This window comes from Pseudorasbora parva, chromosome 21 (assembly GCF_024679245.1).
Source record: "Pseudorasbora parva isolate DD20220531a chromosome 21, ASM2467924v1, whole genome shotgun sequence".
NCBI classification, from domain to species: domain Eukaryota; kingdom Metazoa; phylum Chordata; class Actinopteri; order Cypriniformes; family Gobionidae; genus Pseudorasbora; species Pseudorasbora parva.
In genome coordinates this window covers 11092239-11119205 of record NC_090192.1, presented here as the reverse complement: position 1 = coordinate 11119205, position 26967 = coordinate 11092239, and the positions used below count along the sequence as shown (strand labels likewise).

Sequence of the window (26967 nt, the reverse complement as noted above, 5' to 3'; positions counted from 1 at the left end):
TGGGAGCATGCAGTGTCACTTCTCCAGTCGTCATGCTTAGGCATAGCAGCCACAAGAGCCTTCCAAAAGTGTTCCTTGGCAGTGGTGGGATTCGAACCCACGCCCCCGAAGAGACTGGAGCCTTAATCCAGCGCCTTAGACCGCTCGGCCACGCTACCATGCGAGAGTACCTTCCCTGGGCCATTTTCGCCTTCTTATTTTAATTTAATGTTGCACTTGGCCACAAGTCAGTCAGTTGACATTCCATGTGCCTTGGAGGAGCTCCTCCACAGATTAAAAGACCTCATAAATGCAGGGGTACGCAGTTACACTCCTGGAGGCCTCCCTATCTGCAGATTGCAATTCCATCTCTAATCAAACACACCTGAATCATCTAATCAAAGCCATTGTGCCTTACTCCAAAATGGCAGCTAGCTGTGCTGAAGTTAAACTCAAAATCGTCAGGTAGTTGTCAATTTTCCAAAAAATCTTGAGTCAAATCGGCTGCTTCTATGATTAAAGACTATGTTATTATTAGATTCCAACTCATTTTTAAACTGAAATTACTACAATTGTAATTTTTGGTTGTCCCTGATTCAACAGGGTGCAGATTTCCTGCTACACAGTTTTGCAGCACACTTAAGGTGCATTGCCCTCTTTAAAATCAATGCTGGCAGTGGTGGGATTCGAACCCACGCCCCCGAAGAGACTGGAGCCTAAATCCAGCGCCTTAGACCCCTCGGCCACACTACCCCACTGCTGTTTCTTTTGGGGGCCTTTTTCTGCCCATTTTTCTAGAATAGGAGAAAATGTTGGGTGCGGACCTTCATTGTGAGGCCCTTAAGCCTGTCGAGTAAGGCTCAGGAAAGCAAAAGTGGCTGGTTTTGGAAGAGACTGGGAGCATGCAGTGTCACTTCTCCAGTCGTCTTGCTCAGGCATAGCAGCCACAAGAGCCTTCCAAAAGTGTTCCTTGGCAGCGGTGGGATTCGAACCCACGCCCCCGAAGAGACTGAAGCCTTAATCCAGAGGCTTAGACCGCTCGGCCACGCTACCATGCGAGAGTGCCTTCCCTGGGCCATTTTCGCCTTCTTATTTTAATTTAATGTCGCACTTGGCCACAAGTCAGTCAGTTGACATTCCATGTGCCTTGGAGGAGCTCCTCCACAGATTAAAAGACCTCATAAATGCAGGGGTACGCAGTTACACTCCTGGAGGCCTCCCTATCTGCAGATTGCAATTCCATCTCTAATCAAACACACCTGAATCATCTAATCAAAGCCATTGGGCCTTACTCCAAAATGGCAGCTAGCTGTGCTGAAGTTAAACTCAAAATCGTGAGGTAGTTGTCAATTTTCCAAAAAATCTTGAGTCAAATCGGCTGCTTCTATGATTAAAGACTATGTTATTATTAGATTCCAACTCATTTTTAAACTGAAATTACTACAATTGTAATTTTTGGTTGTCCCTGATTCAACAGGGTGCAGATTTCCTGCTACACAGTTTTGCAGCACACTTAAGGTGTATTGCCCTCTTTAAAACCAATGCTGGCAGTGGTGGGATTCGAACCCACGCCCCCGAAGAGACTGGAGCTTAAATCCAGCGCCTTAGACCCCTCGGCCACACTACCCCACTGCTGTTTCTTTCGGGGGCCTTTTTCTGCCCATTTTTCTAGAATAGGAGAAAATGTTGGGTGCGGACCTTCATTGTGAGGCCCTGAAGCCTGTCGAGTAAGGCTCAGGAAAGCAAAAGTGGCTGGTTTTGGAAGAGACTGGGAGCATGCAGTGTCACTTCTCCAGTCGTCATGCTCAGGCATAGCAGCCACAAGAGCCTTCCAAAAGTGTTCCTTGGCAGCGGTGGGATTCGAACCCACGCCCCCGAAGAGACTGGAGCCTTAATCCAGCGCCTTAGACCACTCGGCCACGCTACCATGCGAGAGTGCATTCCCTGGGCCATTTTCGCCTTCTTATTTTAATTTAATGTCGCACTTGGCCACAAGTCAGTCAGTTGACATTCCATGTGCCTTGGAGGAGCTCCTCCACAAATTAAAAGACCTCATAAATGCAGGGGTACGCAGTTACACTCCTGGAGGCCTCCATATCTGCAGATTGCAATTCCATCTCTAATCAAACACACCTGAATTATCTAATCAAAGCCATTGGGCCTTACTCCAAAATGGCAGCTAGCTGTGCTGAAGTTAAACTCAAAATCGTCAGGTAGTTGTCAATTTTCCAAAAAATCTTGAGTCAAATCGGCTGCTTCTATGATTAAAGACTATGTTATTATTAGATTCCAACTCATTTTTAAACTGAAATTACTACAATTGTAATTTTTGGTTGTCCCTGATTCAACAGGGTGCAGATTTCCTGCTACACAGTTTTGCAGCACACTTAAGGTGTATTGCCCTCTTTAAAACCAATGCTGGCAGTGGTGGGATTCGAACCCATGCCCCCGAAGAGACTGGAGCCTAAATCCAGCGCCTTAGACCCCTCGGCCACACTACCCCACTGCTGTTTCTTTCGGGGGCCTTTTTCTGCCCATTTTTCTAGAATAGGAGAAAATGTTGGGTGCGGACCTTCATTGTGAGGCCCTGAAGCCTGTCGAGTAAGGCTCAGGAAAGCAAAAGTGGCTGGTTTTGGAAGAGACTGGGAGCATGCAGTGTCACTTCTCCAGTCGTCATGCTCAGGCATAGCAGCCACAAGAGCCTTCCAAAAGTGTTCCTTGGCAGCGGTGGGATTCGAACCCACGCCCCGAAGAGACTGGAGCCTTAATCCAGCGCCTTAGACCGCTCGGCCACGCTACCATGCGAGAGTGCCTTCCCTGGGCCATTTTCGCCTTCTTATTTTAATTTAATGTCGCACTTGGCCACAAGTCAGTCAGTTGACATTCCATGTGCCTTGGAGGAGCTCCTCCACAGATTAAAAGACCTCATAAATGCAGGGGTACGCAGTTACACTCCTGGAGGCCTCCCTATCTGAAGATTGCAATTCCATCTCTAATCAAACACACCTGAATCATCTAATCAAAGCCATTGGGCCTTACTCCAAAATGGCAGCTAGCTGTGCTGAAGTTAAACTCAAAATCGTGAGGTAGTTGTCAATTTTCCAAAAAATCTTGAGTCAAATCGGCTGCTTCTATGATTAAAGACTATGTTATTATTAGATTCCAACTCATTTTTAAACTGAAATTACTACAATTGTAATTTTTGGTTGTCCCTGATTCAACAGGGTGCAGATTTCCTGCTACACAGTTTTGCAGCACACTTAAGGTGTATTGCCCTCTTTAAAATCAATGCTGGCAGTGGTGGGATTCGAACCCACGCCCCCGAAGAGACTGGAGCCTAAATCCAGCGCCTTAGACCCCTCGGCCACACTACCCCACTGCTGTTTCTTTCGGGGGCCTTTTTCTGCCCATTTTTCTAGAAAAGGAGAAAATGTTGGGTGCGGACCTTCATTGTGATGCCCTGAAGCCTGTCGAGTAAGGCTCAGGAATGCAAAAGTGGCTGGTTTTGGAAGAGACTGGGAGCATGCAGTGTCACTTCTCCAGTCGTCTTGCTCAGGCATAGCAGCCACAAGAGCCTTCCAAAAGTGTTCCTTGGCAGCGGTGGGATTCGAACCCACGCCCCCGAAGAGACTGGAGCCTTAATCCAGCGCCAGCTGCCGAAGGATAGTCCGACAATTTGAGGGAAATGTTGAAGAATGTTCAACTCCACAGCCAATCACGGCGAAGCACTATAACATTTGCAACCAATCAGAAAGCGCCATTCTTAACATTTTCTTGACATTTTCGACATTTGACCAATCAGAGTTCAAGGAAATGTTGTGAGCGTGTTTACGCTTGTCACCGCTAGTTGGTGTCAGGAGGCTAGTCAAGCTGTCAATCAAGTTTCCGAGCTGAGCCGAAGGTGGCACGAAGTAATGACAAAGTTCTCGGGGGGCGTGTCAGAGTTCAAAAAAAGTTCAGTAGAGGAGCATCACTGGCACGGAGGTCAGCATCATTTTTACGGAGATCAGGTCATCGGATAAAGTATATTTTTTATACAAAAAATACACCGCGAACAGGTAAGAAACCAAATTACACATTTGAATATGTTGTGTTGAGTTTATTTTGTAAAGAAACAATTTTATTAAGGGTAGTTTTGTCCAAAACGATTTAACCTAGGTCAAAAAAAATGTCTGGAAAAAAATCCCATAAAGCCATGTCGGAAAATGAATGGATAATTCGTCTAAAAAAGTTTGCCAGCACAGGAGTTTGGCCATCAACTGAGGGTAACAGGCCAGCTCCTCGACAGAAAAAGTGGTATGAGATGTATCAAAGGGTGAGTGTGTGCTTAGTTTTTGTGACCTTTTCATGAAATAAACGACTTAAGTGTTTGTTGACTTGCATAATTGAACATTAGAATCGTTTGTTTAATGTATTTGCATAACAGAGCAACAACTTAGAGTTCAGTACAAACATGTACCTGATCTCTTTCATTAGAACAACAAATTAGAGTTCAGTACAAACATGTACCTGATCTCATTTATTAGAACAATGCACTGTTACTTATGGTTTACACTAATGTAAACCAGGTATCAATATTGTTTATTTATATATATATATTTATGTAAATAATGTTGCAGGTATTTGAGATTTATTTCATACTATAAAAAAAATACATGGAAGACTTTTTTGGTCTGGGAGGAGATTTGGAGATTTGAGAGAGAGGGGGCAGGGATGTTGGGGGATGGTTTGAAGGTGTGAAATTAAATGTTCCTCTCTTGTACCTCTCTTGTTCTTTTAATGGGGGAAACAAACTCATTCACTTTTTCTCTAATTTTACATTTTTGTGTCTCCCCTTCAAAGAACATATGACAAAAAATAATTTATATAAAAATAAATATGACACTTCCTGGAAAATGACAGTAAATCAATTTGCCATTCCAGTTTAGTTAGAAATGCATGTATTGTGTATTACATGTCAATTTTTACAGATTGAAAAATGTCCGATGCAGTCTCGCGGCCAGACAACTTTACTTGGAGCAGTCCCAAAGTGCATGTGTGGTTTTCACACTCAAAAGGTAACAATGTGAAGATGTTGCAAGTATTTATTTATTTATTTTTTAATTTATTTTTATTATATATATATATATATATATACAGTATTAATTTACTAAACATTTTTCATCATTAAAAACTTATTGTATGTATTTTTGTGGTTGTCTTAAACAGGCCACTGTCTCTACTGGACCAGCACCAAGGGTTGTGGAACAACAGCCTTCCGCTACTGGGCCAGCACAGCAGAGTCAGCCTCAGCCTCAGCCTCGGCTCCAGCCCAAGACTACTCCATCTGTGACATCTAGGATTATACCAAGTTTGTCAAGGGTAATAAAATTTTTCAAAATTTTACGTTTTAAAGTATAACAGTTAAGTTGAAATATAATGAAGTACAGAAAGTAAAAAGCTGAGTTTTGGCTGGTATGTTTTTCACACCTACCAGCATATAAAAACAAATTAGAGTCACAAACAGCTTGCATGTCATTCATGTATAACAGAAATAAAAGGGGGCCTAAGACACTTCTCTGTGGAACTCTATTATTAATAATTGTTTCCTCAGAGATTGTCCCATTAATTTCTCTGGTAACATTCCACTTATGCACCATTAATTATACACATATTATAAATTCAGCCATTTAGCATCTACTTTGTGGCCATTACAAGTGTAATAACCAATTAAGAGGTTCATCTAGGTTGCTCTCTTAACCAAGAGGGTGGTAATACACACACAAAAAAATTACTTTTATACCATTGTCCAGCTTTTTCCCAGTTATTCAGCAAACATACAGCATGAACCACTTAAGGGACACCATTTTACAGAAAACAGTATGCATATTGTATTTAACTATACAGCAAGAAAGCAGTTCCTTTAATTAACACAATAAAATATAGGAACAATAGATTTTTTTTCTCATTTGCCAAATATGTCATTATATATTTGTTGCAGCAATTATATCATTTAATGTATAATTTAAATTTAATCTTTTCATTGAAATTGTTTTTCCCTATTTTAGTTTACCAAGCCAAGATTTGGTGGGTCCCACATTGCTGCAGCAAAGCCCAATCTAAGTATGGCTAGGAAACCATCTCAGGTTGTTGACCAGCCCAGCCCAGCAGTGTCCGGTGATCCTATAACAAGCACCACTGTCTCTGTAAGTACTGGCATAATCCACATTGCATTCTATAAAGACACACTCCAATCCTGTGCACTTTTTAGAAACATATTTTGTATTTCAGGAAATCTCAACGTAATGAACAATACTATATTTCAATTATCATATAGTGTCAATGCGGGCAGATTGGTAATATAGTTGAATATTAAGTGTCCCTAACTGAACAAGCCAAAAGCCAAAGGCGACTACAGTACACTACTGTTTAAAAGTTGGTGAGGGGTTTTTAAAGAAATTGATACTTTTATTCAAGAAGATGCATTAAATACATTTGAAAATAGATTCAAATAAGCAGCGATTTTAAAATGCAATAATATGTCCCAGTATTACTGTTTTTGACTATATTAATCTTCAATATTCTTTTTTTTTAAATACGATTATAGTATTGTATAATTTCATCTAGGATGAGTTAAAATTATCGGACAGTTATGTTTGACTGTTTCTCTTGTTATATATACAACATCTATTATATTTCACTTATATTTCACATCATATTTATTATAATTGTACAGACACAAGACCCTGGAGTTCCAGCCTCTGTCCCCAGAACCACTGCAGATGTGACCAGTCCTACAGAGTCGTGCAGTATTGTCTCTGTAAGTAATTTAAAAATTCTATTGGTCTATAAAAGTAATTGAATTGGCATATTAACTGTAACTTAACACAAAGTAGCGTTAGCAGCTGACACAGTTTAAAAAAATTTTTGGAACATATGTATAAATTTTTTTCTATTAATGTACGGTAAAGTAAGTAGTTGACATCCACTCCAGTAGCTTCCTAAAACACTTTCAAGCTGAATAAACAATAACCAAGTAAACTCATAATGTTAGGACTTGGCTCCCCAAAGGATCAACTTGATATTAAATTTAAAGAAATATTTACATTATTATTTACATAATCAGATGTTTAAAATATTTTAAATAAAGAGATGTTGTTTGTAAAATTACAGAGGATAATCTTTCCTGGCTTTAAGAATATTCATTTCTTTTTGGATGACAGTAGGGATTAATACAAAAATATATTTTATTTTAAAGTTTTGATGTAGCAATAATCACTGTTTTATGTGAGGGTAGTTTTGGAAAAATAAAGTGCTTATTGAACAAATGACCTTGCTAAACTAAATGTTTGGTATTTTTCTTTCACAGACTGCTCCTTCTGGAGCATTGCTGCAAGCTCCATCTGGAGTTCGACTGCATCGTTTGTGGTCGGAGACCTTGCCACAGGAAGATCACAGGTGGATTGCCAGCAGACTTTTTAAATCGGGACCCAAGGGGAAACCAGAGCTTCGTGAAAACCTACAGCTCTGGTATTACCCACCACAGCCAGCACTTACATACAATCAGGCTCCAGCTCCAGACAGATTTTTTTGCCATGCTCTGTTGCTGTGGATGCCATACAAGCTGTGGAGGGTCAAGGTTCTCTGTCCCAATCCTGCCTGTGGACAGCACCAGCTGACAGGAGGCGGTCTGCACAAAAGGGCACGGCAGGTTCTGGACATCGACAGGATGTACAACATGGTCACAGAAACCCTCATCTGTGCCAAGTGTAAAGCCTCGCATGTGTCTTGGAGTCAGACTGTCCTTCAACAGTTGGATCTGGGCCATCGATCTGAGTTTCGGGTCATCCTCACACGGAAGTGAGTACACTTTCATTCCACATCCAGTTGATAGTCCATCATCACATTTATTAGCAAATACTTTACAAAACAAATATGTAAAATATATAAATGTGTGGATTTTGCTTTTCCTAAGGTATGCCTGTGATATGAGGGTCATTCGGCTTCTCCGTGAACGTGGCCTTGGCAACAGTCCCACCCGGGTCATAAAACAACTGCGAGAGAACCACAGCGAGGAGTGGCTCCAGCGGCTGGCCCGGTACACCACGCAATGTGTGGACTTCCTCAATGGACCCGGGGTGTTGCCAGTAAAATTTCAGGAACCCCCAGAGCCTACAGTGGTGCCAAGCTGTAAGTGGCTGCTTACAGTCTACAGCCAAGACATCCTGACAAGGCTGGATGAAATCCATGCAAGGATTACATCCACCTATGGCTCTATCTTGAAGATGGATTCCACTAAAAAGGTTAGTGGTGGATTTTTGTTAATTTATGTTGTTTTTTATTATATCAAAGCATGGCAGTCTGCAGTTTCATTACATTTACAGCATGCTTCATATCATGTATATTACAGATCACCAAGAAGCTGGCTGGGACGGCAAGAGGAACGGGACTCTGGCTTACCTCTGTTGGCAACGAGTTTGGTCAGGTGCTCATAAGTGTGCTTACAGCCCAGGAAGGAGCAGGACTGGACATTATGGTGGATGGTCTGGTGAAACGGTACCAGAAGGCTGGTGTGGACCCACCTGCTGTATTGTACGTGGACTGTGGCTGTTGCACTGAGGTGGGCGAGACCAAGCTCAAAACTAGATTCAGAGGTTGGCCAGATCTCCTGATACGCTTGGACATCTGGCATTTTATGCGCAGGATTGCCTTGGGGTGTACAACTGATGCCCATCAACTGTATCCCATCTTCATGTCACGGCTGTCAGCATGCATTTTTGAGTGGGATGCGGCTGATGTTTCTGAGCTTCGCGTGGCAAAGAGAGAGCAGCTGATATCCCAGGGTTGGCCTGCGCTGACAGATGAAGATGTCCACAAGCATCTCACCAGGGGAGAGCTGGCCCTTCATTGCCGGAGGAGGACCCATGGAGAGGAGACTACCATCCTTCTCCTTGAGCGACTGCTTACAGAGCTCCTGAGCAGCAGGGGCAATGACTCCCTGGGTGTTCCTCTCCTGGACAGAGAAAGGATGGAGCACATCTGGAATGTCCAGAAGAAGCATGTTAAATGCATTCAAGATCCCCCTGGTGTTGTGCTCTATACAGAGACGGGGAGCTTAACCAAGGGAGGCATGCTTCTGAAGACATACAGATGTGCAAGGGGCTCTACTTCTCTCGAGTCCTTTCATTTACATCTGAACCGGTTCATCCCAGGTATGTCTTTGTCACATACAATGTGCATGTGTAAAGAAAGCTCATTAAGTGTCTGTGTTTCTTAAAAACCCGCCATATGCTTGTGTCTATTTACAGGAACCAGTGCGAACAGTCTGAACTTTCAGATTTATCTGCTGGAGGGTCTACACCGGTGGAACCAGGACCGGGAGGCTGCTTCCCTGTCAATGGAGCCATCAGCTTTGCGTAGTTACACAGGAGAACTTGTTCACTGTGTAAACACCAACTACGAAAAGCTGTTTGGCAGGAAAGTGGTCCCCACATTTTGTTCCCCTGCACGTTACACCGGTGAGAGAATTTGTTATTGTTCATGATTTTGCAATTTCTGTGTAATCTCAGTCAATATATTAGATATAACTCTATAGTCTACCGTATCATATTTCTTATGCAAATTTCTAAAGGCCTGTTAGTCCACTGACAGCAAGTTTGCTGAACCCAAGTTCAGTTTAATCAAAATATCCAAAACATTAAAAAAAACTTGGCAATACAAGAAACTGACGTTGACTTGACGTTGGCTAAACAAAACTCTCCAACAGCACGGCAGTTCAAAACGTTACATTCAATGCTAGACAAAGACTGAGGGCTAGAGATAAGGGCTAGACATAAGGGCTAGACATAAGGGCTAGACATAAGGGCTAGACACAAGGGCTAGACACAAGGGCTAGACACAAGGGCTAGACACAAGGGCTAGACACAAGGGCTAGAGAAGGGCTAGACACAAGGGCTAGAGAAGGGCTAGACACAAGGGCTAGAGATAAGGGCTAGACATAAGGGCTAGACACAAGGGCTAGAGAAGGGCTAGACACAAGGGCTAGAGATAAGGGCTAGACACAAGGGCTAGACACAAGGGCTAGAGAAGGGCTAGACACAAGGGCTAGAGAAGGGCTAGACACAAGGGCTAACCCTAACCCATTCTAGACAAAGACTAATGGCAAACATGAGGGCTTAAGTGCAGAGTAAAAATCATGTTACATGTAAATATCAAATATGATCAGGCTTTTGAGGAAAATGTATTTGTACGTCTCTCAATCATCACTGTATTGCATTATGTTTTGCCATCCACAATTAAAGGTTTTGCGCCTCTGAATAAAAAAATGTTATCAGCTCTATTCTTACAATATCACACTATATGAGCTACTACAAAAGCCTAATTTATCAAATATCATACACAACATTTAATTTCTGCTTGTTTATTGTGTTTGTTTCAGGTGAGCTCATTGGAGTGCAGTACCTGTTCCAGCAGACTGGCCAGTCACTGCAGGACATGAATCCAGACTCTGAGCAGACCGCAGAGCTCATTGAGGACCTCAGTGTGGAGGAGCGAGATGAAGATGAGGGCTTCTGTGACATCAGCGAGGATCACACCATTACTGATCCGGAAGCTGTTCTGTCACCATCCTCCACACTCACACTGGGTTCTCCCACCCTGGTCACCAGCAGTGACATATCTGCACTGGGCTCCACATCCCCTTCACTGCTCCCTGACCCCACACATGGCCTCACACAGTCTCATTCATCAGCTGGACCTTCAGGGACTGCTGTCTCTCCTTTCCCCTCAGAGCCAGAGGATGCTGGTCAGGATGATGACGACGACGACGATGATGATGATGATGATGATGGAGAGATGGTAAATACCACTCCTTTGTATTTCTTTCAAATCAAGTATAATATTTCAAACAGTGATGAATTAACATCCATTGCTTTAAATCCAGACTTTCTACATATTCTAAATGTAAACGTAAAGCCTAAAGTCATAAGTAAGCAGGAAATATGCATCAAGTCAGATTTATTTCTATAGTGCTTTGATCTATACATATTGGGTCAAAAGAGCTTTTTTGTGATAAACAGGAAAATAACAGAATTTTGCATCAAATAGATGTCATGTAGTAATTTCTTTGTTTGTGTGTTTGTATTTTTAATAGGCTGTTGACTACCAAAATGTCCCGGGTTATCAGCATGTGGACAGGCTGGCAGAATATCTGGTGGAACTCCGGGGTCACACAACCCTCAGCCTGACCAACCAGGAAGCCAACACAATAATTGCTCTTTGGCAGAACCTGGATGACCAGGACAAGAAAGGGGTGGTGAAAGCAGCTCGTTACCAAAAGAGACTGCTGAGTGGACGCTTCAGAGTCCCAAAGAGGCCCACTCAGAACCCAGGGGTAGAGAGCACCATCAGATGTGTGCTGGGTGCAAGTGGCATAGCTGCTCAGTGGCCTGACTGTTGCCGTCTGGTGGAGACCATCTTCATCAGACTTTGCAATGCTCACCCAAGCCCCAAAAGAAAAGGCAAAGGAGCCCTGTCGAGATGGTCTCTGATCCTGCAAGACTATCGCAGGATAAGGCAGCTTGTACTGGGCAACGGCTTGGTGATGGGAGGGACGTCAATCCAGCTGGTGGAGGTTAACCAGAACACCCTGATTCAGTGGTACAACAACAGACAGAAAAAGCAGGAACTGTCTGTGCTGCTTCAGGGTATTCAGTTGCCTCAGCCCCTCCATGTTGCTCAGGAGCCTCTCCAGGTTGCTAAACGCTTACGGACTGAGCCAGAACAACCAGGGGAACAGCACCAGTTTAAGCTGCCAGAGAGCACAGCAGGTCAGGTAAAGCAGAGGCAGACTTCTGTTGGGCGACCCCCTCTCAGACCCAAGGCACCAGCGCAGAGCCAGATGTTGGTGACACCATCAGCCCCTGGATCATCACTGCAGATGGTACCAAATATTATGATACCAGCAGCACCAGGGTTCCACGGTGTGCCAGTGTTTCAGGTGCCAATGTACCAGGGAGTCCAAATGGTCCAGGGAATCCCAATGGTCCAAGGTGTTCAAATGGTACAAGGAATGCCAATGATCCAGCCACTGTTACAGCCTACAGTGGTGCGGGGAACCAGCTCACAGCCTGCTACACCAGAAACCATGCCTAAGAGACCCTACAGGAGAACTGTAGAGGCAAACACGTGCAAAAAATGTGGGCAATACAAAACCAGTGCAACGGGACATAGCCAGTACAGGGGCAGGGTGTATTGCCCACAGACTGAGACAGTTTGCAAGGAGGTGTGGTTAGAGGAAATGCGGCGAACCATTTCTAAATAATTTATCTTTTTTTTAATATGTATATATATATATATATATTATTGTATATAGCGTGAAATATTTTTAAACTTTATTTAACATTTTCTTTCTTGTTTTTGAAAACCTATTTATTGATTTTTACAATTGTACAATTAATATTTTAAAGTTGTTATTTAACATTTTATTGACCTTTTATGTTTGAAAATTTGTTTAACATTTTATTTTATTTAACATTCATTACTGTTCTGTTTGCATAATTGCAAAATAAAAACAAATTGGCAAAGTGATTGCATTTTGACTTTTTTACTTTCATATAACACTGCAGCAATAAAACATTTGTATATTAAAAGATCATTTGTACATTTCTTGATCTTGTGATAGACCTTTTTCAGCATATTGGTTATTCAGTAATGGGTCGCATCTTTGTTTATAATAATATAATAATAACACCGTTCCATTGATAATTGTATTTTTCTTTAAAGAACATCAAAAAACACAACAAACTATTTATGTGTATTTTATTAGAACTGGAACAGTATACATTAAAAAATATATTATTTCATTTAAATATAAATATTACAAAAATTTGTTTTGTTGACCTTTTTACTTTCATATAACACTGCAACAATAAAAAAATAATTTGTACATTTTCTTATTAATGTGACAAACATTTTTCAGCAAATGGGTTGCATCTTTCAAATACAGATTTGCAAAAGTCTTGTGTGAATGTAACCTAAAACAAATGCTTGATTAGATCAAATATATAACAACTAGTAAATAATAACAACATTGGTAATTTTATTTTTCATGAAAGAATATCAAAAACACAACAAACTAATTACATATGTGTATTTTATTAACACTGGAACAGTATGCATCCAAAAATGTGTTTATTTAATTCAAATATAAATATTACAAAAAGCTGTCTTTTGCTGGAATCGAACCCCGGTCTTGGTGAGCACCTGCAATAGAAAACAGTGTAATGTAAATGCGTGATTTTCCCACACGAAGTAACCGGTAATTGCAGATTGCAATTCCATCTCTAATCAAACACACCTGAATCATCTAATCAAAGCCATTGGGCCTTACTCCAAAATGGCAGCTAGCTGTGCTGAAGTTAAACTCAAAATCGTCAGGTAGTTGTCAATTTTCCAAAAAATCTTGAGTCAAATCGGCTGCTTCTATGATTAAAGACTATGTTATTATTAGATTCCAATTCATTTTTAAACTGAAATTACTACAATTGTAATTTTTGGTTGTCCCTGATTCAACAGGGTGCAGATTTCCTGCTACACAGTTTTGCAGCACACTTAAGGTGTATTGCCCTCTTTAAAATCAATGCTGGCAGTGGTGGGATTCGAACCCACGCCCCCGAAGAGACTGGAGCCTAAATCCAGCGCCTTAGACCCCTCGGCCACACTACCCCACTGCTGTTTCTTTCGGGGGCCTTTTTCTGCCCATTTTTCTAGAATAGGAGAAAATGTTGGGTGCGGACCTTCATTGTGAGGCCCTGAAGCCTGTCGAGTAAGGCTCAGGAAAGCAAAAGTGGCTGGTTTTGGAAGAGACTGGGAGCATGCAGTGTCACTTCTCCAGTCGTCTTGCTCAGGCATAGCAGCCACAAGAGCCTTCCAAAAGTGTTCCTTGGCAGCAGTGGGATTCGAACCCACGCCCCCGAAGAGACTGGAGCCTTAATCCAGCGCCTTAGACCGCTCGGCCACGCTACCATGCAAGAGTGCCTTCCCTGGGCCATTTTCGCCTTCTTATTTTAATTTAATGTCGCACTTGGCCACAAGTCAGTCAGTTGACATTCCACGTGCCTTGGAGGAGCTCCTCCACAGATTAAAAGACCTCATAAATGCAGGGGTACGCAGATACACTCCTGGAGGCCTCCCTATCTGCAGATTGCAATTCCATCTCTAATCAAACACACCTGAATCATCTAATCAAAGCCATTGGGCCTTACTCCAAAATGGCAGCTAGCTGTGCTGAAGTTAAACTCAAAATCGTGAGGTAGTTGTCAATTTTCCAAAAAATCTTGAGTCAAATCGGCTGCTTCTATGATTAAAGACCATGTTATTATTAGATTCCAACTCATTTTTAAACTGAAATTACTACAATTGTAATTTTTGGTTGTCCCTGATTCAACAGGGTGCAGATTTCCTGCTACACAGTTTTGCAGCACACTTAAGGTGTATTGCCCTCTTTAAAATCAATGCTGGCAGTGGTGGGATTCGAACCCACGCCCCCGAAGAGACTGGAGCCTAAATCCAGCGCCTTAGACCCCTCGGCCACACTACCCCACTGCTGTTTCTTTCGGGGGCCTTTTTCTGCCCATTTTTCTAGAATAGGAGAAAATGTTGGGTGCGGACCTTCATTGTGAGGCCCTGAAGCCTGTCGAGTAAGGCTCAGGAAAGCAAAAGTGGCTGGTTTTGGAAGAGACTGGGAGCATGCAGTGTCACTTCTCCAGTCGTCTTGCTCAGGCATAGCAGCCACAAGAGCCTTCCAAAAGTGTTCCTTGGCAGCGGTGGGATTCGAACCCACGCCCCCGAAGAGACTGGAGCCTTAATCCAGCGCCTTAGACCGCTCGGCCACGCTACCATGCGAGAGTGCCTTCCCTGGGCCATTTTCGCCTTCTTATTTTAATTTAATGTCGCACTTGGCCACAAGTCAGTCAGTTGACATTCCATGTGCCTTGGAGGAGCTCCTCCACAGATTAAAAGACCTCATAAATGCAGGGGTACGCAGTTACACTCCTGGAGGCCTCCCTATCTGCAGATTGCAATTCCATCTCTAATCAAACACACCTGAATCATCTAATCAAAGCCATTGGGCCTTACTCCAAAATGGCAGCTAGCTGTGCTGAAGTTAAACTCAAAATCGTGAGGTAGTTGTCAATTTTCCAAAAAATCTTGAGTCAAATCGGCTGCTTCTATGATTAAAGACTATGTTATTATTAGATTCCAACTCATTTTTAAACTGAAATTACTACAATTGTAATTTTTGGTTGTCCCTGATTCAACAGGGTGCAGATTTCCTGCTACACAGTTTTGCAGCACACTTAAGGTGTATTGCCCTCTTTAAAATCAATGCTGGCAGTGGTGGGATTCGAACCCACGCCCCCGAAGAGACTGGAGCCTAAATCCAGCGCCTTAGACCCCTCGGCCACACTACCCCACTGCTGTTTCTTTCGGGGGCCTTTTTCTGCCCATTTTTCTAGAATAGGAGAAAATGTTGGGTGCGGACCTTCATTGTGAGGCCCTGAAGCCTGTCGAGTAAGGCTCAGGAAAGCAAAAGTGGCTGGTTTTGGAAGAGACTGGGAGCATGCAGTGTCACTTCTCCAGTCGTCTTGCTCAGGCATAGCAGCCACAAGAGCCTTCCAAAAGTGTTCCTTGGCAGCGGTGGGATTCGAACCCACGCCCCCGAAGAGACTGGAGCCTTAAGCCAGCTCCTTAGACCGCTCGGCCACGCTACCATGCGAGAGTGCCTTCCCTGGGCCATTTTCGCCTTCTTATTTTAATTTAATGTCGCACTTGGCCACAAGTCAGTCAGTTGACATTCCATGTGCCTTGGAGGAGCTCCTCCACAGATTAAAAGACCTCATAAATGCAAGGGTACGCAGTTACACTCCTGGAGGCCTCCCTATCTGCAGATTGCAATTCCATCTCTAATCAAACACACCTGAATCATCTAATCAAAGCCATTGGGCCTTACTCCAAAATGGCAGCTAGCTGTGCTGAAGTTAAACTCAAAATCGTGAGGTAGTTGTCAATTTTCCAAAAAATCTTGAGTCAAATCGGCTGCTTCTATGATTAAAGACCATGTTATTATTAGATTCCAACTCATTTTTAAACTGAAATTACTACAATTGTAATTTTTGGTTGTCCCTGATTCAACAGGGTGCAGATTTCCTGCTACACAGTTTTGCAGCACACTTAAGGTGTATTGCCCTCTTTAAAATCAATGCTGGCAGTGGTGGGATTCGAACCCACGCCCCCGAAGAGACTGGAGCCTAAATCCAGCGCCTTAGACCCCTCGGCCACACTACCCCACTGCTGTTTCTTTCGGGGGCCTTTTTCTGCCCATTTTTCTAGAATAGGAGAAAATGTTGGGTGCGGACCTTCATTGTGAGGCCCTGAAGCCTGTCGAGTAAGGCTCAGGAAAGCAAAAGTGGCTGGTTTTGGAAGAGACTGGGAGCATGCAGTGTCACTTCTCCAGTCGTCATGCTCAGGCATAGCAGCCACAAGAGCCTTCCAAAAGTATTCCTTGGCAGCGGTGGGATTCGAACCCACGCCCCCGAAGAGACTGGAGCCTTAATCCAGCACCTTAGACCGCTCGGCCACGCTACCATGCGAGAGTGCCTTCCCTGGGTCATTTTCGCCTTCTTATTTTAATTTAATGTCGCACTTGGCCACAAGTCAGTCAGTTGACATTCCATGTGCCTTGGAGGAGCTCCTCCACAGATTAAAAGACCTCATAAATGCAGGGGTACGCAGTTACACTCCTGGAGGCCTCCCTATCTGCAGATTGCAATTCCATCTCTAATCAAACACACCTGAATCATCTAATCAAAGCCATTGGGCCTTACTCCAAAATGGCAGCTAGCTGTGCTGAAGTTAAACTCAAAATCGTGAGGTAGTTGTCAATTTTCCAAAAAATCTTGAGTCAAATCGGCTGCTTCTATGATTAAAGACTATGTTATTATTAGATTCCAACTCATTTTTAAACTGAAATTACTACAATTGTAATTTTTGGTTGTCCCTGATTCAACAGGGTGCAGATTTCCTGCTACACAGTTTTGCAGCACACTTAAGGTGTATTGCCCTCTTTAAAATCAATGCTGGCAGTGGTGGGATTCGAACCCACGCCCCCGAAGAGACTGGAGCCTAAATCCAGCGCCTTAGACCCCTCGGCCACACTACCCCGCTGCTGTTTCTTTCGGGGGGCTTTTTCTTCCCATTTTTCTAGAATAGGAGAAAATGTTGGGTGCGGACCTTCATTGTGAGGCCCTGAAGCCTGTCGAGTAAGGCTCAGGAAAGCAAAAGTGGCTGGTTTTGGAAGAGACTGGGAGCATGCAGTGTCACTTCTCCAGTCGTCTTGCTCAGGCATAGCAGCCACAAGAGCCTTCCAAAAGTGTTCCTTGGCAGCGGTGGGATTCGAACCCACGCCCCCGAAGAGACTGGAGCCTTAATCCAGCGCCTTAGACCGCTCGGCCACGCTACCATGCGAGAGTGCCTTCCCTGGGCCATTTTCGCCTTCTTATTTTAATTTAATGTCGCACTTGGCCACAAGTCAGTCAGTTGACATTCCATGTGCCTTGGAGGAGCTCCTCCACAAATTAAAAGACCTCATAAATGCAGGGGTACGCAGTTACACTCCTGGAGGCCTCCCTATCTGCAGATTGCAATTCCATCTCTAATCAAACACACCTGAATCATCTAATCAAAGCCATTGGGCCTTACTCCAAAATGGCAGCTAGCTGTGCTGAAGTTAAACTCAAAATCGTGAGGTAGTTGTCAATTTTCCAAAAAATCTTGAGTCAAATCGGCTGCTTCTATGATTAAAGACTATGTTATTATTAGATTCCAATTCATTTTTAAACTGAAATTACTACAATTGTAATTTTTGGTTGTCCCTGATTCAACAGGGTGCAGATTTCCTGCTAGACAGTTTTGCAGCACACTTAAGGTGTATTGCCCTCTTTAAAATCAATGCTGGCAGTGGTGGGATTCGAACCCACGCCCCCGAAGAGACTGGAGCCTAAATCCAGCGCCTTAGACCCCTCGGCCACACTACCCCACTGCTGTTTCTTTCGGGGGCCTTTTTCTGCCCATTTTTCTAGAATAGGAGAAAATGTTGGGTGCGGACCTTCATTGTGAGGCCCTGAAGCCTGTCGAGTAAGGCTCAGGAAAGCAAAAGTGGCTGGTTTTGGAAGAGACTGGGAGCATGCAGTGTCTCTTCTCCAGTCGTCATGCTCAGGCATAGCAGCCACAAGAGCCTTCCAAAAGTGTTCCTTGGCAGCGGTGGGATTCGAACCCACGCCCCCGAAGAGACTGGAGCCTTAATCCAGCGCCTTAGACCGCTCGGCCACGCTACCATGCGAGAGTGCCTTCCCTGGGCCATTTTCGCCTTCTTATTTTAATTTAATGTCGCACTTGGCCACAAGTCAGTCAGTTGACATTCCATGTGCCTTGGAGGAGCTCCTCCACAGATTAAAAGACCTCATAAATGCAGGGGTACGCAGTTACACTCCTGGAGGCCTCCCTATCTGCAGATTGCAATTCCATCTCTAATCAAACACACCTGAATCATCTAATCAAAGCCATTGGGCCTTACTCCAAAATGGCAGCTAGCTGTGCTGAAGTTAAACTCAAAATCGTGAGGTAGTTGTCAATTTTCCAAAAAATCTTGAGTCAAATCGGCTACTTCTATGATTAAAGACTATGTTATTATTAGATTCCAACTCATTTTTAAACTGAAATTACTACAATTGTAATTTTTGGTTGTCCCTGATTCAACAGGGTGCAGATTTCCTGCTACACAGTTTTGCAGCACACTTAAGGTGTATTGCCCTCTTTAAAATCAATGCTGGCAGTGGTGGGATTCGAACCCACGCCCCCGAAGAGACTGGAGCCTAAATCCAGCGCCTTAGACCCCTCGGCCACACTACCCCACTACTGTTTCTTTCGGGGGCCTTTTTCTGCCCATTTTTCTAGAATAGGAGAAAATGTTGGGTGCGGACCTTCATTGTGAGGCCCTGAAGCCTGTCGAGTAAGGCTCAGGAAAGCAAAAGTGGCTGGTTTTGGAAGAGACTGGGAGCATGCAGTGTCACTTCTCCAGTCGTCTTGCTCAGGCATAGCAGCCACAAGAGCCTTCCAAAAGTGTTCCTTGGCAGCGGTGGGATTCGAACCCACGCCCCCGAAGAGACTGGAGCCTTAATCCAGCGCCTTAGACCGCTCGGCCACGCTACCATGCGAGAGTGCCTTCCCTGCATTTTTCTGCCCATTTTTCTAGAATAGGAGAAAATGTTTGGTGCGGACCTTCATTGTGAGGCCCTGAAGCCTGTCTAGTAAGGCTCAGGAAAGCAAAAGTGGCTGGTTTTGGAAGAGACTGGGAGCATGCAGTGTCACTTCTCCAGTCGTCATGCTCAGGCATAGCAGCCACAAGAGCCTTCCAAAAGTGTTCCTTGGCAGCGGTGGGATTCGAACCCACGCCCCCGAAGAGACTGGAGCCTTAATCCAGCGCCTTAGACCGCTCGGCCACTATACCATGCGAGAGTGCCTTCCCTGCCTTTTTCTGCCCATTTTTCTAGAATAGGAGAAAATGTTGGGTGCAGACCTTCATTGTGAGGCCCTGAAGCCTGTCGAGTAAGGCTCAGGAAAGCAAAAGTGGCTGGTTTTGGAAGAGACTGGGAGCATGCAGTGTCACTTCTCCAGTCGTCATGCTCAGGCATAGCAGCCACAAGAGCCTTCCAAAAGTGTTCCTTGGCAGCGGTGGGATTCGAACCCACGCCCCCGAAGAGACTGGAGCCTTAATCCAGCGCCTTAGACCGCTCGGCCAGGCTACCATGCGAGAGTGCCTTCCCTGGGCCATTTTCGCCTTCTTATTTTAATTTAATGTCGCACTTGGCCACAAGTCAGTCAGTTGACATTCCATGTGCCTTGGAGGAGCTCCTCCACAAATTAAAAGACCTCATAAATGCAGGGGTACGCAGTTACACTCCTGGAGGCCTCCCTATCTGCAGATTGCAATTCCATCTCTAATCAAACACACCTGAATTATCTAATCAAAGCCATTGGGCCTTACTCCAAAATGGCAGCTAGCTGTGCTGAAGTTAAACTCAAAATCGTCAGGTAGTTGTCAATTTTCCAAAAAATCTTGAGTCAAATCGGCTGCTTCTATGATTAAAGACTATGTTATTATTAGATTCCAACTCATTTTTAAACTGAAATTACTACAATTGTAATTTTTGGTTGTCCCTGATTCAACAGGGTGCAGATTTCCTGCTAGACAGTTTTGCAGCACACTTAAGGTGTATTGCCCTCTTTAAAATCAATGCTGGCAGTGGTGGGATTCGAACCCACGCCCCCGAAGAGACTGGAGCCTAAATCCAGCACCTTAGACCCCTCGACCACACTACCCCACTGCTGTTTCTTTCGGGGGCCTTTTTCTGCCCATTTTTCTAGAATAGGAGAAAATGTTGGGTGCGGACCTTCATTGTGAGGCCCTGAAGCCTGTCGAGTAAGGCTCAGGAAAGCAAAAGTGGCTGGTTTTGGAAGAGACTGGGAGCATGCAGTGTCACTTCTCCAGTCGTCATGCTCAGGCATAGCAGCCACAAGAGCCTTCCAAAAGTGTTCCTTGGCAGTGGTGGGATTCGAACCCATGCCCCCGAAGAGACTGGAGCCTTAATCCAGCGCCTTAGACCGTTCAGCCACGCTACCATGCGAGAGTGCCTTCCCTGCCTTTTTCTGCCCATTTTTCTAGAATAGGAGAAAATATTGGGTGCGGACCTTCATTGTGAGGCCCTGAAGCCTGTCGAGTAAGGCTCAGGAAAGCAAAAGTGGCTGGTTTTGGAAGAGACTGGGAGCATGCAGTGTCACTTCTCCAGTCGTCTTGCTCAGGCATAGCAGCCACAAGAGCCTTCCAAAAGTGTTCCTTGGCAGCGGTGGGATTCGAACCCACGCCCCCGAAGAGACTGGAGCCTTAATCCAGCGCCTTAGACCGCTCGGCCACGCTACCATGCGAGAGTGCCTTCCCTGGGCCATTTTCGCCTTCTTATTTTAATTTAATGTCGCACTTGGCCACAAGTCAGTCAGTTGACATTCCATGTGCCTTGGAGGAGCTCCTCCACAAATTAAAAGACCTCATAAATGCAGGGGTACGCAGTTACACTCCTGGAGGCCTCCCTATCTGCAGATTGCAATTCCATCTCTAATCAAACACACCTGAATCATCTAATCAAAGCCATTGGGCCTTACTCCAAAATGGCAGCTAGCTGTGCTGAAGTTAAACTCAAAATCGTGAGGTAGTTGTCAATTTTCCAAAAAATCTTGAGTCAAATCGGCTGCTTCTATGATTAAAGACTATGTTATTATTAGATTCCAACTCATTTTTAAACTGAAATTACTACAATTGTAATTTTTGGTTGTCCCTGATTCAACAGGGTGCAGATTTCCTGCTAGACAGTTTTGCAGCACACTTAAGGTGTATTGCCCTCTTTAAAATCAATGCTGGCAGTGGTGGGATTCGAACCCACGCCCCCGAAGAGACTGGAGCCTAAATCCAGCGCCTTAGACCCCTCGGCCACACTACCCCACTGCTGTTTCTTTCGGGGGCCTTTTTCTGCCCATTTTTCTAGAATAGGAGAAAATGTTGGGTGCGGACCTTCATTGTGAGGCCCTGAAGCCTGTCGAGTAAGGCTCAGGAAAGCAAAAGTGGCTGGTTTTGGAAGAGACTGGGAGCATGCAGTGTCACTTCTCCAGTCGTCATGCTCAGGCATAGCAGCCACAAGAGCCTTCCAAAAGTGTTCCTTGGCAGCGGTGGGATTCGAACCCACACCCCCGAAGAGACTGGAGCCTTAATCCAGCGCCTTAGACCGCTCGGCCACGCTACCATGCGAGAGTGCCTTCCCTGGGCCATTTTCGCCTTCTTATTTTAATTTAATGTCGCACTTGGCCACAAGTCAGTCAGTTGACATTCCATGTGCCTTGGAGGAGCTCCTCCACAGATTAAAAGACCTCATAAATGCAGGGGTACGCAGTTACACTCCTGGAGGCCTCCCTATGTGCAGATTGCAATTCCATCTCTAATCAAACACACCTGAATCATCTAATCAAAGCCATTGGGCCTTACTCCAAAATGGCAGCTAGCTGTGCTGAAGTTAAACTCAAAATCGTGAGGTAGTTGTCAATTTTCCAAAAAATCTTGAGTCAAATCGGCTGCTTCTATGATTAAAGACTATGTTATTATTAGATTCCAACTCATTTTTAAACTGAAATTACTACAATTGTAATTTTTGGTTGTCCCTGATTCAACAGGGTGCAGATTTCCTGCTACACAGTTTTGCAGCACACTTAAGGTGTATTGCCCTCTTTAAAATCAATGCTGGCAGTGGTGGGATTCGAACCCACGCCCCCGAAGAGACTGGAGCCTAAATCCAGCGCCTTAGACCCCTCGGCCACACTACCCCACTGCTGTTTCTTTCGGGGGCCTTTTTCTGCCCATTTTTCTAGAATAGGAGAAAATGTTGGGTGCGGACCTTCATTGTGAGGCCCTGAAGCCTGTCGAGTAAGGCTCAGGAAAGCAAAAGTGGCTGGTTTTGGAAGAGACTGGGAGCATGCAGTGTCACTTCTCCAGTCATCTTGCTCAGGCATAGCAGCCACAAGAGCCTTCCAAAAGTGTTCCTTGGCAGCGGTGGGATTCAAACCCACACCCCCGAAGAGACTGGAGCCTTAATCCAGCGCCTTAGACCGCTCGGCCACGCTACCATGCGAGAGTGCCTTCCCTGGGCCATTTTCGCCTTCTTATTTTAATTTAATGTCGCACTTGGCCACAAGTCAGTCAGTTGACATTCCACGTGCCTTGGAGGAGCTCCTCCACAGAGTAAAAGACCTCATAAATGCAGGGGTACGCAGTTACACTCCTGGAGGCCTCCCTATCTGCAGATTGCAATTCCATCTCTAATCAAACACACCTGAATCATCTAATCAAAGCCATTGGGCCTTACTCCAAAATGGCAGCTAGCTGTGCTGAAGTTAAACTCAAAATCGTGAGGTAGTTATCAATTTTCCAATAAATCTTGAGTCAAATCGGCTGCTTCTATGATTAAAGACTATGTTATTATTAGATTCCAACTCATTTTTAAACTGAAATTACTACAATTGTTATTTTTGGTTGTCCCTGATTCAACAGGGTGCAGATTTCCTGCTACACAGTTTTGCAGCACACTTAAGGTGTATTGCCCTCTTTAAAATCAATGCTGGCAGTGGTGGGATTCAAACCCACGCCCCCGAAGAGACTGGAGCCTAAATCCAGCGCCTTAGACCCCTCGGCCACACTACCCCACTGCTGTTTCTTTCGGGGGCCTTTTTCTGCCCATTTTTCTAGAATAGGAGAAAATGTTGGGTGCGGACCTTCATTGTGAGGCCCTGAAGCCTGTCGAGTAAGGCTCCGGAAAGCAAAAGTGGCTGGTTTTGGAAGAGACTGGGAGCATGCAGTGTCACTTCTCCAGTCGTCATGCTCAGGCATAGCACCCACAAGAGCCTTCCAAAAGTGTTCCTTGGCAGCGGTGGGATTCGAACCCACACCCCCGAAGAGACTGGAGCCTTAATCCAGCGCCTTAGACCGCTCGGCCACGCTAACATGCGAGAGTGCCTTCCCTGGGCCATTTTCGCCTTCTTATTTTAATTTAATGTCGCACTTGGCCACAAGTCAGTCAGTTGACATTCCACGTGCCTTGGAGGAGCTCCTCCACAGATTAAAAGACCTCATAAATGCAGGGGTACGCAGTTACACTCCTGGAGGCCTCCCTATCTGCAGATTGCAATTCCATCTCTAATCAAACACACCTGAATCATCTAATCAAAGCCATTGGGCCTTACTCCAAAATGGCAGCTAGCTGTGCTGAAGTTAAACTCAAAATCGTGAGGTAGTTGTCAATTTTCCAAAAAATCTTGAGTCAAATCGGCTGCTTCTATGATTAAAGACTATGTTATTATTAGATTCCAACTCATTTTTAAACTGAAATTACTACAATTGTAATTTTTGGTTGTCCCTGATTCAACAGGGTGCAGATTTCCTGCTACACAGTTTTGCAGCACGCTTAAGGTGTATTGCCCTCTTTAAAATCAATGCTGGCAGTGGTGGGATTCAAACCCACGCCCCCGAAGAGACTGGAGCCTAAATCCAGCGCCTTAGACCCCTCGGCCACACTACCCCACTGCTGTTTCTTTCGGGGGCCTTTTTCTGCCCATTTTTCTAGAATAGGAGAAAATGTTGGGTGCGGACCTTCATTGTGAGGCCCTGAAGCCTGTCGAGTAAGGCTCAGGAAAGCAAAAGTGGCTGGTTTTGGAAGAGACTGGGAGCATGCAGTGTCACTTCTCCAGTCGTCTTGCTCAGGCATAGCAGCCACAAGAGCCTTCCAAAAGTGTTCCTTGGCAGCGGTGGGATTCGAACCCACGCCCCCGAAGAGACTGGAGCCTTAATCCAGCACCTTAGACCGCTCGGCCACGCTACCATGCAAGAGTGCCTTCCCTGGGCCATTTTCGCCTTCTTATTTTAATTTAATGTCGCACTTGGCCACAAGTCAGTCAGTTGACATTCCATGTGCCTTGGAGGAGCTCCTCCACAGATTAAAAGACCTCATAAATGCAGGGGTACGCAGTTACACTCCTGGAGGCCTCCTTATCTGCAGATTGCAATTCCATCTCTAATCAAACACACCTGAATCATCTAATCAAAGCCATTGGGCCTTACTCCAAAATGGCAGCTAGCTGTGCTGAAGTTAAACTCAAAATCGTGAGGTAGTTGTCAATTTTCCAAAAAATCTTGAGTCAAATCAGCTGCTTCTATGATTAAAGACTATGTTATTATTAGATTCCAACTCATTTTTAAACTGAAATTACTACAATTGTAATTTTTGGTTGTCCCTGATTCAACAGGGTGCAGATTTCCTGCTACACAGTTTTGCAGCACACTTAAGGTGTATTGCCCTCTTTAAAATCAATGCTGGCAGTGGTGGGATTCGAACCCATGCCCCCGAAGAGACTGGAGCCTAAATCCAGTGCCTTAGACCCCTCGGCCACACTACCCCACTGCTGTTTCTTTCGGGGGCCTTTTTCTGCCCATTTTTCTAGAATAGAAGAAAATGTTGGGTGCGGACCTTCATTGTGAGGCCCTGAAGCCTGTCGAGTAAGGCTCAGGAAAGCAAAAGTGGCTGGTTTTGGAAGAGACTGGGAGCATGCAGTGTCACTTCTCCAGTTGTCTTGCTCAGGCATAGCAGCCACAAGAGCCTTCCAAAAGTGTTCCTTGGCAGCGGTGGGATTCGAACCCACGCCCCCGAAGAGACTGGAGCCTTAATCCAGCGCCTTAGACCGCTCGGCCACGCTACCATGCGAGAGTGCCTTCCCTGGGCCATTTTCGCCTTCTTATTTTAATTTAATGTCGCACTTGGCCACAAGTCAGTCAGTTGACATTCCATGTGCCTTGGAGGAGCTCCTCCACAGATTAAAAGACCTCATAAATGCAGGGGTACGAAGTTACACTCCTGGAGGCCTCCCTATCTGCAGATTGCAATTCCATCTCTAATCAAACACACCTGAATCATCTAATCAAAGCCATTGGGCCTTACTCCAAAATGGCAGCTAGCTGTGCTGAAGTTAAACTCAAAATCGTGAGGTAGTTGTCAATTTTCCAAAAAATCTTGAGTCAAATCGGCTGCTTCTATGATTAAAGACTATGTTATTATTAGATTCCAACTCATTTTTAAACTGAAATTACTACAATTGTAATTTTTGGTTGTCCCTGATTCAACAGGGTGCAGATTTCCTGCTAGACAGTTTTGCAGCACACTTAAGGTGTATTGCCCTCTTTAAAATCAATGCTGGCAGTGGTGGGATTCGAACCCACGCCCCCGAAGAGACTGGAGCCTAAATCCAGCGCCTTAGACCCCTCGGCCACACTACCCCACTGCTGTTTCTTTCGGGGGCCTTTTTCTGCCCATTTTTCTAGAATAGGAGAAAATGTTGGGTGCGGACCTTCATTGTGAGGCCCTGAAGCCTGTCGAGTAAGGCTCAGGAAAGCAAAAGTGGCTGGTTTTGGAAGAGACTGGGAGCATGCAGTGTCACTTCTCCAGTCATCTTGCTCAGGCATAGCAGCCACAAGAGCCTTCCAAAAGTGTTCCTTGACAGCGGTGGGATTCGAACCCACACCCCCGAAGAGACTGGAGCCTTAATCCAGCGCCTTAGACCGCTCGGCCACGCTACCATGCGAGAGTGCCTTCCCTGGGCCATTTTCGCCTTCTTATTTTAATTTAATGTCGCACTTGGCCACAAGTCAGTCAGTTGACATTCCATGTGCCTTGGAGGAGCTCCTCCACAGATTAAAAGACCTCATAAATGCAGGGGTACGCAGTTACACTCCTGGAGGCCTCCCTATCTGCAGATTGCAATTCCATCTCTAATCAAACACACCTGAATCATCTAATCAAAGCCATTGGGCCTTACTCCAAAATGGCAGCTAGCTGTGCTGAAGTTAAACTCAAAATCGTGAGGTAGTTGTCAATTTTCCAAAAAATCTTGAGTCAAATCGGCTGCTTCTATGATTAAAGACTATGTTATTATTAGATTCCAAATCATTTTTAAACTGAAATTACTACAATTGTAATTTTTGGTTGTCCCTGATTCAACAGGGTGCAGATTTCCTGCTAGACAGTTTTGCAGCACACTTAAGGTGTATTGCCCTCTTTAAAATCAATGCTGGCAGTTGTGGGATTCGAACCCACGCCCCCGAAGAGACTGAAGCCTAAATCCAGCGCCTTAGACCCCTCGGCCACACTACCCCACTGCTGTTTCTTTCGGGGGCCTTTTTCTGCCCATTTTTCTAGAATAGGAGAAAATGTTGGGTGCGGACCTTCATTGTGAGGCCCTGAAGCCTGTCGAGTAAGGCTCAGAAAAGCAAAATTGGCTGGTTTTGGAAGAGACTGGGAGCATGCA

General features: G+C 44.7%; 1 protein-coding gene and 34 non-coding genes across 35 annotated transcripts; 1 reads left to right on the top strand and 34 right to left on the bottom strand.

The window, feature by feature from the left end:
• Positions 1-76: 76 nt before the first annotated feature.
• Positions 77-158, bottom strand: trnal-aag (transfer RNA leucine (anticodon AAG)). The gene has a single exon. It is a non-coding gene; the product is annotated as a tRNA-Leu (tRNA).
• A 492-nt stretch (positions 159-650) lies between these two features.
• trnal-uag (transfer RNA leucine (anticodon UAG)) lies at positions 651-732 on the bottom strand. Its single transcript has one exon. It is a non-coding gene; the product is annotated as a tRNA-Leu (tRNA).
• Positions 733-1524: 792 nt separating this feature from the next.
• Positions 1525-1606, bottom strand: trnal-uaa (transfer RNA leucine (anticodon UAA)). The gene has a single exon. It is a non-coding gene; the product is annotated as a tRNA-Leu (tRNA).
• Positions 1607-1824: 218 nt separating this feature from the next.
• trnal-aag (transfer RNA leucine (anticodon AAG)) lies at positions 1825-1906 on the bottom strand. Its single transcript has one exon. It is a non-coding gene; the product is annotated as a tRNA-Leu (tRNA).
• Positions 1907-2398: 492 nt separating this feature from the next.
• On the bottom strand, positions 2399-2480 carry trnal-uag (transfer RNA leucine (anticodon UAG)). Its single transcript has one exon. It is a non-coding gene; the product is annotated as a tRNA-Leu (tRNA).
• A 218-nt stretch (positions 2481-2698) lies between these two features.
• Positions 2699-2779, bottom strand: trnal-aag (transfer RNA leucine (anticodon AAG)). Its single transcript has one exon. It is a non-coding gene; the product is annotated as a tRNA-Leu (tRNA).
• Positions 2780-3271: 492 nt separating this feature from the next.
• Positions 3272-3353, bottom strand: trnal-uag (transfer RNA leucine (anticodon UAG)). Its single transcript has one exon. It is a non-coding gene; the product is annotated as a tRNA-Leu (tRNA).
• Positions 3354-3806: 453 nt separating this feature from the next.
• Positions 3807-12280, top strand: LOC137056532 (uncharacterized). Its single transcript, XM_067430658.1, has 12 exons — positions 3807-4037; positions 4138-4294; positions 4950-5036; positions 5188-5340; positions 6027-6164; positions 6695-6778; positions 7328-7818; positions 7934-8261; positions 8369-9170; positions 9267-9476; positions 10397-10815; positions 11111-12280. The coding sequence occupies exons 2-12, from the start codon at positions 4148-4150 to the stop codon at positions 12278-12280; spliced, it is 4029 nt and encodes a 1342-aa protein (XP_067286759.1). The 5' UTR covers positions 3807-4037; positions 4138-4147.
• A 1321-nt stretch (positions 12281-13601) lies between these two features.
• Positions 13602-13683, bottom strand: trnal-uag (transfer RNA leucine (anticodon UAG)). Its single transcript has one exon. It is a non-coding gene; the product is annotated as a tRNA-Leu (tRNA).
• A 218-nt stretch (positions 13684-13901) lies between these two features.
• On the bottom strand, positions 13902-13983 carry trnal-aag (transfer RNA leucine (anticodon AAG)). The gene has a single exon. It is a non-coding gene; the product is annotated as a tRNA-Leu (tRNA).
• Positions 13984-14475: 492 nt separating this feature from the next.
• trnal-uag (transfer RNA leucine (anticodon UAG)) lies at positions 14476-14557 on the bottom strand. The gene has a single exon. It is a non-coding gene; the product is annotated as a tRNA-Leu (tRNA).
• Positions 14558-14775: 218 nt separating this feature from the next.
• Positions 14776-14857, bottom strand: trnal-aag (transfer RNA leucine (anticodon AAG)). Its single transcript has one exon. It is a non-coding gene; the product is annotated as a tRNA-Leu (tRNA).
• Positions 14858-15349: 492 nt separating this feature from the next.
• Positions 15350-15431, bottom strand: trnal-uag (transfer RNA leucine (anticodon UAG)). Its single transcript has one exon. It is a non-coding gene; the product is annotated as a tRNA-Leu (tRNA).
• Positions 15432-16223: 792 nt separating this feature from the next.
• Positions 16224-16305, bottom strand: trnal-uag (transfer RNA leucine (anticodon UAG)). Its single transcript has one exon. It is a non-coding gene; the product is annotated as a tRNA-Leu (tRNA).
• Positions 16306-16523: 218 nt separating this feature from the next.
• trnal-aag (transfer RNA leucine (anticodon AAG)) lies at positions 16524-16605 on the bottom strand. The gene has a single exon. It is a non-coding gene; the product is annotated as a tRNA-Leu (tRNA).
• A 492-nt stretch (positions 16606-17097) lies between these two features.
• On the bottom strand, positions 17098-17179 carry trnal-uag (transfer RNA leucine (anticodon UAG)). Its single transcript has one exon. It is a non-coding gene; the product is annotated as a tRNA-Leu (tRNA).
• A 218-nt stretch (positions 17180-17397) lies between these two features.
• Positions 17398-17479, bottom strand: trnal-aag (transfer RNA leucine (anticodon AAG)). Its single transcript has one exon. It is a non-coding gene; the product is annotated as a tRNA-Leu (tRNA).
• A 492-nt stretch (positions 17480-17971) lies between these two features.
• trnal-uag (transfer RNA leucine (anticodon UAG)) lies at positions 17972-18053 on the bottom strand. Its single transcript has one exon. It is a non-coding gene; the product is annotated as a tRNA-Leu (tRNA).
• A 218-nt stretch (positions 18054-18271) lies between these two features.
• Positions 18272-18353, bottom strand: trnal-aag (transfer RNA leucine (anticodon AAG)). The gene has a single exon. It is a non-coding gene; the product is annotated as a tRNA-Leu (tRNA).
• A 492-nt stretch (positions 18354-18845) lies between these two features.
• trnal-uag (transfer RNA leucine (anticodon UAG)) lies at positions 18846-18927 on the bottom strand. Its single transcript has one exon. It is a non-coding gene; the product is annotated as a tRNA-Leu (tRNA).
• Positions 18928-19145: 218 nt separating this feature from the next.
• trnal-aag (transfer RNA leucine (anticodon AAG)) lies at positions 19146-19227 on the bottom strand. Its single transcript has one exon. It is a non-coding gene; the product is annotated as a tRNA-Leu (tRNA).
• A 1088-nt stretch (positions 19228-20315) lies between these two features.
• On the bottom strand, positions 20316-20397 carry trnal-uag (transfer RNA leucine (anticodon UAG)). The gene has a single exon. It is a non-coding gene; the product is annotated as a tRNA-Leu (tRNA).
• Positions 20398-20913: 516 nt separating this feature from the next.
• On the bottom strand, positions 20914-20995 carry trnal-aag (transfer RNA leucine (anticodon AAG)). The gene has a single exon. It is a non-coding gene; the product is annotated as a tRNA-Leu (tRNA).
• A 492-nt stretch (positions 20996-21487) lies between these two features.
• Positions 21488-21569, bottom strand: trnal-uag (transfer RNA leucine (anticodon UAG)). The gene has a single exon. It is a non-coding gene; the product is annotated as a tRNA-Leu (tRNA).
• Positions 21570-21787: 218 nt separating this feature from the next.
• trnal-aag (transfer RNA leucine (anticodon AAG)) lies at positions 21788-21869 on the bottom strand. The gene has a single exon. It is a non-coding gene; the product is annotated as a tRNA-Leu (tRNA).
• Positions 21870-22361: 492 nt separating this feature from the next.
• trnal-uag (transfer RNA leucine (anticodon UAG)) lies at positions 22362-22443 on the bottom strand. The gene has a single exon. It is a non-coding gene; the product is annotated as a tRNA-Leu (tRNA).
• A 218-nt stretch (positions 22444-22661) lies between these two features.
• trnal-aag (transfer RNA leucine (anticodon AAG)) lies at positions 22662-22743 on the bottom strand. The gene has a single exon. It is a non-coding gene; the product is annotated as a tRNA-Leu (tRNA).
• Positions 22744-23235: 492 nt separating this feature from the next.
• Positions 23236-23317, bottom strand: trnal-uag (transfer RNA leucine (anticodon UAG)). The gene has a single exon. It is a non-coding gene; the product is annotated as a tRNA-Leu (tRNA).
• Positions 23318-24109: 792 nt separating this feature from the next.
• trnal-uag (transfer RNA leucine (anticodon UAG)) lies at positions 24110-24191 on the bottom strand. The gene has a single exon. It is a non-coding gene; the product is annotated as a tRNA-Leu (tRNA).
• Positions 24192-24409: 218 nt separating this feature from the next.
• On the bottom strand, positions 24410-24491 carry trnal-aag (transfer RNA leucine (anticodon AAG)). Its single transcript has one exon. It is a non-coding gene; the product is annotated as a tRNA-Leu (tRNA).
• Positions 24492-24983: 492 nt separating this feature from the next.
• trnal-uag (transfer RNA leucine (anticodon UAG)) lies at positions 24984-25065 on the bottom strand. Its single transcript has one exon. It is a non-coding gene; the product is annotated as a tRNA-Leu (tRNA).
• A 218-nt stretch (positions 25066-25283) lies between these two features.
• On the bottom strand, positions 25284-25365 carry trnal-aag (transfer RNA leucine (anticodon AAG)). The gene has a single exon. It is a non-coding gene; the product is annotated as a tRNA-Leu (tRNA).
• A 492-nt stretch (positions 25366-25857) lies between these two features.
• trnal-uag (transfer RNA leucine (anticodon UAG)) lies at positions 25858-25939 on the bottom strand. The gene has a single exon. It is a non-coding gene; the product is annotated as a tRNA-Leu (tRNA).
• A 218-nt stretch (positions 25940-26157) lies between these two features.
• Positions 26158-26239, bottom strand: trnal-aag (transfer RNA leucine (anticodon AAG)). Its single transcript has one exon. It is a non-coding gene; the product is annotated as a tRNA-Leu (tRNA).
• Positions 26240-26731: 492 nt separating this feature from the next.
• trnal-uag (transfer RNA leucine (anticodon UAG)) lies at positions 26732-26813 on the bottom strand. Its single transcript has one exon. It is a non-coding gene; the product is annotated as a tRNA-Leu (tRNA).
• Between the last annotated feature and the right edge of the window lie 154 nt (positions 26814-26967).

Coding starts and splice junctions, on each gene's coding strand:
- LOC137056532 (XM_067430658.1), top strand. CDS start 4,148: ATGTCTGGAAAAAAATCCCATAAAGCCATGTCGGAAAATGAATGGATA. Junction 7,819..7,933: donor CGGGTCATCCTCACACGGAA/GTGAGTACACTT, acceptor GCTTTTCCTAAG/GTATGCCTGTGATATGAGGG. Junction 8,262..8,368: donor AGATGGATTCCACTAAAAAG/GTTAGTGGTGGA, acceptor TGTATATTACAG/ATCACCAAGAAGCTGGCTGG.